Consider the following 10178-nt stretch of genomic DNA (forward strand, 5'->3'; position numbering starts at 1 on the left):
CTTCCAGTATATGTTTATACTGCATAATTATAATTCATTCAGCAAATTCCTAGGTATACTCAAATCTTTTATATTTACCATTCTTTCATTAACTTCAACTTAATTCATAAAACACTGTGACACAGAAGCTGAGTTAGTATATTCCCTGATTTTGCTTAAATAGGAACTTAACATATTTTGCACTGGAAATACATTCAGTAGGACTATGACTATGCATTGTAAAGTACTAGAAAGCTAGCTGTATCTGTTATATAATATGTGTAATACTATATTTTTAAAGTAGCAAGATCAGTTGGAAATAGAATTCTGTCTGTCCTGGATCATAGCTTTAAACTAATTACAGGCCAAATTTATAAAGTTAAAAAATTGGATGAGGAAATAGTAAACAACTGAAATTATGGTTTAGCTCAATTTTTATGAAAGCTGCAGAACAAATTATGTACACTATTTTTATTGTGAGAATTTATAACGCTAATATATATTAATAAATATTGTTTTACATACTATCCTGGTTGGTATGGTGACACATATATTTTTAAAACTATTAGAGCATGTATAATATTTAATTATGCATATCTAATAAAAATATGTGCAATTTGAATAATATAAAAATAGTACCGTTTTAAAAATAAGTCAGTGCAAAAAAAAATAGTTTGCTGAATTCTGTACCAGGTTAGATCCTCCACAAACCATTAATAAGATATTAATTTCCTTCTCTTGTATTAAGTTGAATAAAACTAGTTTACATCACTTGTTTTACTGATCTAGAATTTGGATCAAGCCAAAATACATTTTGAATAGCACTATTTTAATCACATTGAGATGCAATATTTCAATTATTTTGCATTCATTATTTATTTACTTCCCATCTCACCTAGCTAGCATATTATTATAGAAATGTTTCTCCAGTTTTTCATTGTCATAGTAGAGATATGTGGTAGATCTCACAACTACGGTAGGAATGATTTTTATATTTATGCTTTGCACTGTGCCCAAAACACCAAGCATTTTTTTTTTTTTTACTTTTAAGTTTTGGAGAAGACATTGTATAATGAACTCTTTCAACCTTTTTAAACTTTTGGTTTTTATAAGAGCACTAGAAAGTTTTCGAAGCCTCTAGAATTTATACTTCCGATTTTCAAGGAAGGAAATGCTGCACAGAAGTGCATCAGAAAAAGGGCATGCAATATGGGCCATCCTTCATCTTGCTCAACCTGTTGGAATATGTTTTCTGAACATAATCTTCTTTTTAAAAGTGTAATCATTACTCTTCCTTATGCGCACACTAAAAACGTCTCAGTGTGTTTGGAGGAGTTTTGCTTTAGTTTTTCAGATGGGAGCAGCTGCCAGTATACTTCGAGAAACAATATTGATTTGGGTGCATGTAGAAAGAAACATGACCCTGCACTGAGAAACTATCATTCAGACAGAAAATAAAAATTAGTCTTTTGTTTCCCTGTGTTGGAATCCATTAGGTTCTCTCCAATATCACAGAATAGAAGTGACTCTGCTTCTCCTCTATTTGCATTTTCCAGATCTGCTTTGGAGTTCTGCTGATCTTCTACAGCAGATTTGCAGAGCTGTTTTGAGTAGAATGAATGCTGTGTATTCCCTGGGCCGAGATACATAGTTTGCTCAGTGGATAATTATTCTTGGGTCACGTTATCAGTGAAAGCAATGGAGGTTTGCCTAGTTGGTGTCATATAATCCTGACCCTTTGTAATTTAAATTTAAAATAATTCTTGAAGGATGTTTTACCACGAAATCATAGCACTTTTAAAACTTGTCAGTAAGAGGAAATTTTAATGTAATATCTATTTCTCTGAAGGTGGATATTTGGGATGATTACTGTTACCAAGCACACTTATTTGAAAGCAAGTTCTCTCAGATTACTGAGATTTAAATATGCATGTAAAGGATCTGCATTTAAAAGACGTCCTGAGGGGACGGTCTGTTGATAAGTTGGACTTAGAAATTTTAATTTATTTCAGTGGACTTGGACATGCATGACAATAAAACTAAAGTCTCCTTGCTATGGGAGAACCTATATGGCAACTGACAAACCATTAAATAATACAATTTCCTTGAAGATTAGCTTGTACTGAATTAGATAAAAGTAAAAATCGTAATTTTAAGTATGCATCCATAGGTGGGTTTTATTTTCAAAAATAATTAGGTATGTCATTTAGAGTTGAGTTCGATTATGCCATATAACAGGAAAAGAGATTTTTAAAAATCTTAAAGACTTGACCAAGCTCTTAAGCACAATCAAAATAGTGCTTTGGATGCTGGCCATATTTATTTGTTTGTATGATGTTTATGTGTTAGTTTCTAACATTGTTCAGTACATGTACAGTGTAATATAAAATGTGTATGTATGTATGTAAAATTATGTACAGTCATACTCATATATATATATATGTATACACCAGATTTCTATGTTAAAAAAAGATTTATAAATGCATTGCAAAGCTTGAGCTTCCTACATTTTATATTTTGTTCAAAGCTTGATATAAACATATGCCTCCCTCTCCTTTTTCTCAGTAGGGTGGGCTGTTGTTTTTAAACCTAGGATGTAATTGCACTTTGTCTTATATACAGTACTGAAAGAAACTATCTAATAGTTCCAATTTTATTTGTTAATATTCAGAAGCCCAGCTGAAAATTATGGAGATTGTGCAGTGACAGTGGTGATGAATTGTGGACCATAAACCTTTCTGTATATTCTCAATGCCTGCAAAAGAGGCTTTTTGTATTTTTTCCTGAGCTTTTTTTTTTTGTATAGTTGTCTTTTTCAGCATATACATTTTGATCATTGTATGTTTTAATGTTGTCATCCCTTCCAAGTTGATGATTAAAATGAACAAGGCTGTCACACAACAGATGAGTCTTAATTTTATATTGTTAGCTGTCTTGTTAAATGAGCATAAGGCAAAACGCTGTGTCATGAATGCACTAACTGATTCAGATATATCTTCTACTTCTACTTTTCTTTTTTGCGGAGAAACTGGCAAAAATGACCATCTTAAATTTTAAGTTTTTGAATGGACAAGTGGTATGAAATGCTACCACTTGTAGTAGCATCTCCTATCACTTCATGCTACCAGTGAAGTCTTGGAGGATGTTTCAAGTAAGCTCTGAAGGGGGCGGAGATGTTGTCAGATCATTTGGCCAGAAGTTGCATGTAAAACATTCAGTGATGCTATACAATGGGCTCCATAAATAATAATAATTTTAATAAGAGAGAAATACTCTGTATATAAGGACACATATAGAAGCTCTATACTGGGAAATTGTACTATATGGAAAACTGCATTTTTTCTGTCTTTCTTTAAAATTCAGATAGTTTGCAGTGCATGGAGAGGCAGGGCTTGATGGGAAACTTGCATTTTTTTTCCTTTTAAAACAGCTTTTTTCTTCCATGCCTTGACAACTACTTCCAAGTGTGGTTAAAGAAGAGGGTTGAAATCCTGCTCTCGAGCATTGTGAAGATCACTTTTCATGGAACCATATAGAGAAAAATTGTGAAAATGAACACTGCTGATAAAGTTATATATAGTGTAACATTTGCCTAATCGGGCACTTAAAAGACTTGCGTTGTAACTGAAAGTCTATTTAAAAAATTGTCACAAGTAGGATGCAATTCTGAGGAATTCCTAAATATTTTTGAATTTATATTTCTGTTTTCTAATCTGTTTTAATCATTTTTTCTTTGTTTTAAAGCCATTTTCGGCTAAAAACATTAATTTTAAATTTATTGAAACTAAAATTCTTTGGATTCATTTAAATCCCATTTAAAATCGAATAGAATTTTTCCATTTCTAGTTGTTCTCTGAAAGGTTAAGAAAAATATTTAGAGTTTTTGCTTATTTGAAAAGCTTGCTTGGAATGTGTGTAAGAGACGGCATTTCTCATTCACTGGAAGCAGAAAGAAACCAAGAATTGTAGGGGATCATGCTGATATTGTAGCTCAGACATGATAGCATTGCCAATCCTATTTACACAGTTCAGAAGCAAAAGCAAATACATTGTTAGAAGAATAAAAGTAACTTGGTACTAGAAATACAATACTGATTTCATATTCTATTCAGTTTTTTAAAAAAACCAAAACTCCAAACCAACAGTTGGATAAGTTTTACTTGTGTATTGTCCAAAAGATAACAGCATACAGTGCCTTATTTTCTTTTGGTATCCATAGAATTTATATTCTGAAAAGGCTTCCATAATTACGTACTAAGTATCATGTAAAGCCATTGGTCTCAACAGTTTTATAGTTGAAAAGTAATACTTACTGTACGTTTACAAATTGTAAGCATTTGAAAACTCTCTCAAGCATTAAGCTTGTATTAAAACTAAAATATTTGCCATAAAAAGAATTGTGATAATATCCAGGGTTATGTTTTATAGCCCTGTGCTTTAAATTTTTTATTAAAAAGTCTACTTTTTTAGTTCAGGTTTAAAACCTGTTGCTTCCTCTCAGTTTCTTTTGTGAAATCAACTTTGGAAATTTCATGACATTTTAAGTTTTTTTGTTAATCTTAACTTTTGAATCCAATCAATGTCTTCAGTCTGGAAGAGAAATTTGCATTGTTGTGTGTGTATATAGAGAATTGCAGTGCATGCTTATGCATTTTATTAAATGCTGTCTAAATGTTTCCTTACATTGTTGTGGCTTAATGTTGCAGTCTATAAGAAATTTATACTATTATAATAAATAAAGATACTTATGCAGCTTTTGACTTCCTCCTTTTATTATTTTTGTTAATATTCATGGCAGTTAATTAGGACAATGTGGCATTTTGTTAACAGTATAAATTCTCCAAAGTAGTATTCTGCACCCCTCAGCTGGTTTTATCCCAGAGTTCCTGGTACAGAACTGCTCATCTCCCTTGCCAAGCAGTAAAGAAGTTTTGAGAAAGGGTGTGAGTTGGAAATAAAGGAACAGCTCCTGTTTTGAAAAATCATGTCTACTGGTATAAGTCTTTAGATTTTGGGCAAATATCAGGATATTGATTCAAGTGTATTCTAAAATGGCATTTGGTTTTAACTGAGCGTAGAAACTCAGTAGAGCCAGTTCTGATTAGCATGGGCTGAGTCCTATAAAGATATTAGGAATTCTATTCTGCATTGGAAATTAAGATACATCTTGGGAGACAACCAGGGTAAATTTCTTCCATATTTTTTATTAAGAAAATCATCCCTATTTACCCCATAATTGAGGTCAGTTCCAGAGGATCTTTTCTGTAGCGATGGGTCGATTCTTGTCAGATAAATATCCCAACTGCAGGAAACAGCAGCACACTAGAGCTCTTTCTCCAATTTATCCCCACAATTAACTATAGCTAGCTACCACAGAAGATGGCTGGCCTCGAGTCATCCAATTAACTTCTGTGGCTGAAATGCGGACGTGGTTTCCTCATCGCCAGTTCCACGCTGGACTTACTGCACGAAGCAGAGTCTGAGCTGCGACTTAATGAATTGGGAATAATCATATTTTGGAGAGAAAAAATCTGTCTCTACCGTTATCGTTATGGCTTATTCTTGTAAGAGAAAACTGCATTTTTCGCAACATCTGAACAAAACTTCAAATGCACAAGGTGTCATACGACCCACATGGCTACCTGTTAACGCTCCAAAACACTTGCGATGAATACTTAAAAAAAATTCTCATGTCTTGGGGCGATTACAACCTATAAAGCGGCCGTCAGGATGCGATACCCGACTGTTCATTGGGGCTACCACATTTAGACTGCCAATCGCTTTAGTGATTTTTGCAACCCAGCCTTGGTAGCGCTGGCCCGTCTGATTTCTTCTGCTCGCGCGCCATAGAACCAGATATATGTCTCTTCCTGGATTCCTCCCTAGAAAAAAAAACTACACTTCCCATGGCCCTCTGCGCCCACCGACTCTTCCTCTTTCTACGGCACTTTCCGTGCGAAGCTAGAGACTGAGCCGGAAGCCGCTTTCTCCGGGGTTTGCGCGGGGTTGCCGCTGCCGTCGCAGTCATGCCTATGAAGGGCAGGTTCCCTATTCGAAGGACGCTGCAGTATCTGAGTCAGGGCGACATCGTCTTCAAGAACTACGTGAAGGTGATGACGGTGAACTACAACATGCACGGAGAGCTCGGCGAGGGCGCCAGGTGAGGGTCGTTCTCCGCTCGGGCGAGGAAGGGTGCCGCAGCCCGAGCCTTTTAATGGCTTTAGCCTGCGGAAGGCCGTGCTTTCCTTCAGAGGGGGAGCGCCGGGTGTGGGCTGCAAAACAGCGATGGCCGTGGGAGGTATTGGCTGCTTATTTTTGCAACCCAGATACGGTAGCCCTATTTTAGGTGAACATTGCCTAGAATTGCCTGCGGATACGGGCACATTGGATTCACGATCTGATCTATAACAGGAGGTACCTTCAAACTTGGTAACGTTATGGCGTGTGGACTTCAACTCCCAGAATTCCCCAGCCAGCATGGGAATTCTGGGAGTTGAAGTCCACAGGTAGTAATGGGTCCATAGTTGCTCACCCGTGCCATAGAGACTGCATAGTTTCAGTTTACAACTGATCAAGTAATCATAAAGAGCTAATGGGGGGTGGAAGGAGAAGAGAGGTGAGACCATACTGCCTCTGACTTTTAATTCTGCCCAAACTAATGTGTTCTGAAGAGTGTGCATGTGTGTATGTTTAGTTTTGCTGCAACAGATAACAGATAACAAGCTTTTTGAAATGAGATAGTATATTCCTGTGCAATATAAGTCACACTCCAGATGGACAGAATCACTCAAAAGCTAGACTGTTGCACCTATTCAACTGCTTGTCTTTCAAAGAGGTTAAAAATTGAATACATTGCACTCATGCTTGCTTTTGTTTTTTACCATAGAAAATTTGTGTTTTTCAACATACCTCAGATTCAGTACAAAAATCCTTGGCTGCAGATTGTGATGTTTAAAGACATGACTCCTTCACCGTTCTTAAGATTCTACTTGGGTAAGTAGAGCATTTGTCTGATTTCCCTGCAGCTCTTGATGAGGTGGACTAGAATAATCTTGCTTATGTGCCCCTAATGGTAGCTACCACATGGGAGAAATCCCTAATATTGTCTACGGAAAGAGGGAAATGGCTCGTGTCTTCAAAACTTTCTAGTTGACGTACCTAATTGTTAATAGAACTGTGTAAAATTGCCAGTCTGAGCTGTAATAGTTTGTGTTCAATGCTAGTAAACAAAGTGTTTGTATTCTAACTTCAGAGAGTTTTGTTTCCCTTAGAACTACAATCAATAGTTTATCTTTGATATTTATTCCAGATTTTTTTAAAATGGCCCTTTATGTAGAGGTTTGAGGGAAGAGGTAGTAAAGAACTACAATAGAGACTTGGAAATATACAGATGTAGATGGAATAAGCTCTTTAATCTTTCTACCTTGTACTCTTTAAGGACTGGGCAGGGAAAGTAGATAGTTTGACAGTATACTAACTTTTTCTTCTCACTGTCATGTTTTTAAGACCTTTCATTCATATCGAGATGATGTGGAATTGAACTAGCACAGGCATGGAGGACTTAGGAGCTTTCAGCTGTTTTGACAGTTACAGATGGAAGTTATTCTTGCAGATGTTGGATAGAAATGAAGGAGTCCAAGTCATGTAGATATAATAAGCGTAAAGCCCATTTATAAGAATTATAGGCTGGTAAAAACATCATAGCTATTCCCCCACATTTCAAGACATACAGAATCCAAAGAATTTCCGTAATGTCTTGAGAGTTTTTTCATTTATTTATAGGTTTTATTAATTTTTAAAAATTACAATCTTTAAAGTTTAGTAAACAACATGTTGTCTGGGTTCACATATTTAACATTAACTTCTTCAATATAAATCTATTCAGTACTGCACAATCCAGTATTTTTTCCTTCATCTTCCTTTCTTCCCCATATTTTTCCCATTTCCCCTCATTAAACAATTACAATTCTTAATACTATTGATATATACAAAATTAGGTGTAAACATCTTCATCATATTTTACTAATATTATAGAAGTAATATCAATTCATAATTCAATATCCTGTTTTTCGTGCTCTTATTAAAGTTTGATTTCCCATCAATATTTAAAGTATCTTTGTCAGTTATGATTTTCTCTATATTAATTATATTTATATAGCTAAAAAAATTTATTCATACCAATCATCTTATTTTCAAATTTCCCATATCAAAAGAAAAAAATGCTATTTTAATTCTAAATCATGTCTTCCATTATAAAAATCTAGTTATATCTAAGGGTCATCCGTTCTTTTAATTATATTCAAACAAGTATATTAAACAGATAGTGCCCCCTCTGATAGAGCAAATCCTCTGTTTTTTAAGTCTAACTCTTGCTTTCTTTCTTTCTTTGCCAAGCAGCTTTCCAGGCCAGGGCAATTAAATTTTCTTTCTATTTTTGTGCAAGCTGCTTGGCATGAGAAAGACAATTTAGGTAGAGTATTTTATGGTGGGAACTCCGCCCATCAACATTCCCTAGACATTTCCCCTGCCCGCTCTATGTTCCATTTTTTAGAATCTTCTTCCTTGTCATCAGGTGTATTTTGGAGAAAGGAGTAAAGGATCTTTTGTATTTTCATTGTTATAGGTAGGTCTTGGAGTATTTTATTTGTGTATGGCAGTCCATATTTCTCCTATCTCCTCCATCTCTAGGTCTATTTCTTCTGCTTCACCCTTTGATATCTGGTTCATTTGTTNCTCTTAACCTAAGTAACTTTTTATAAACAATACCTTGTAGTTTTACTCCCCTTACTATTCCTTGTATTGCATGTTCCGGAATAGCCCACATTGGGATTTTAAAGTTTAACTTATATGAATACTTTTTCCAAACTCTCAACAATGCAATCCTTAAAATATGAGATTTAAAAGCCCGATCAATTTTCTTATCAAAAAATAAATAAGCATGCCATCCATAATATAAGTCCCAACCCTCAAGTATCAAAATGTCTCTGTTAGTTAAATTAATCCAATCACTAATCCAAGTTAATACCACTGCTTCATAATATAATTTTAAATTAGGGGCTTTAAGTCCCCCTCTTTCCCGTGCATCTTGCAAAATTTTAAATTTTACCCTAGGTTTTTTCCCCTACCATATGAACCTGTTGATACCTCTTTGCCATTCTTCCAAATTTGAATCCTTTTTTAAGATAGGTATCATCTGAAACAAAAAAAGAAACTTGGGGAAGCTGGAATGTTTTCAGTGCCATTGTAACTTCGAACAGTCACTAAGCGAACTGTTGTAAGTCGAGGATTACCTGTACTTTATCACTTTTCCTTTTTTTTTTTTTTTTTTGATCATCAAGTTTTTGACACCTTGCTAGGCAACTGGTGGTACTCGGATGTTGCCATATCACAATAGGTGAAAAGGTTGAAAAGCCCTGTTCTAGTCCAACCCCCTGCTCAAGCAGGAGACCCTATACCATTTCAGACAAGTGGCTGTCCAGTCTCTTCTTAAAAACCTCCGGTGATGAAGCACCCACAACTTCTTTTTTTTTTTTCAATATAAAATTTTATTGTTTTCATCATAAAAAAAAGAAATACATCACAGATATTACACAATGTTATATCCCATCCCCCCACCCCCCGGACTTCCCAAACCAAACCTAGGCTAATATTCAAATACAAGTAAACAAATATTAATATCTCTAACTCCAAACTGTAAACTTAAACAATCCATCTCCTCTGTATTAATAAAAATTATTCATTTAATTAGTTCTTCAAATACCCAAAATCTTTACCATTTCAGCAAGATAGTTTAACACCATCCCTTACTTATACAAAAAAAAAAGAAAAAGAAAAAAATTCCCATCTTCCATAAAGTTAACAAATTAATTCTGTCATTTCATCAAACTACACCTATAAAAAATCATTTTAAACCCTTAATAAGGTTTACAACTTCAATTACTTAATTATCATTCAATTGTTTATCAAATGTAACATTAACAATAAGTCCACCTCCTTCAAGCATTATTAAATCAAAAAAAAGAACCTTTAGGACCTTAATTCCCATCCATTCATAGTTAAGTCAAACAAATTCAATTATTACAACATTATTATATTTATAATAGTCTTCCTTTTAATAAAAATTATTCATTTAATTAATTCTTCAGGTACCCAAAATCTTTACCATTTCAGCAAGATAAAAAAAAAAGAAAAAATTCCCA

At 34.5% G+C, this 10178-nt stretch overlaps 1 protein-coding gene across 1 annotated transcript in view; it reads left to right on the top strand.

Moving 5' to 3' along the window:
• Positions 1–5977: 5977 nt before the first annotated feature.
• MRPS25 (mitochondrial ribosomal protein S25) overlaps positions 5978–10178 on the top strand; it is a 9422-nt gene continuing 5221 nt past the window's right edge. Inside the window, exons 1-2 of the mRNA XM_015829461.1 lie at positions 5978–6139; positions 6866–6972. Coding sequence (XP_015684947.1) covers positions 6006–6139; positions 6866–6972 — 241 coding nt within the window. The 5' untranslated portion in view covers positions 5978–6005. The remainder of the gene's footprint in view (positions 6140–6865; positions 6973–10178) is intronic.

This window comes from Protobothrops mucrosquamatus, unplaced genomic scaffold, assembly GCF_001527695.2.
Source record: "Protobothrops mucrosquamatus isolate PMUCROS unplaced genomic scaffold, P.Mucros_1.0 scaffold6166, whole genome shotgun sequence".
NCBI lineage: Eukaryota > Metazoa > Chordata > Lepidosauria > Squamata > Viperidae > Protobothrops > Protobothrops mucrosquamatus.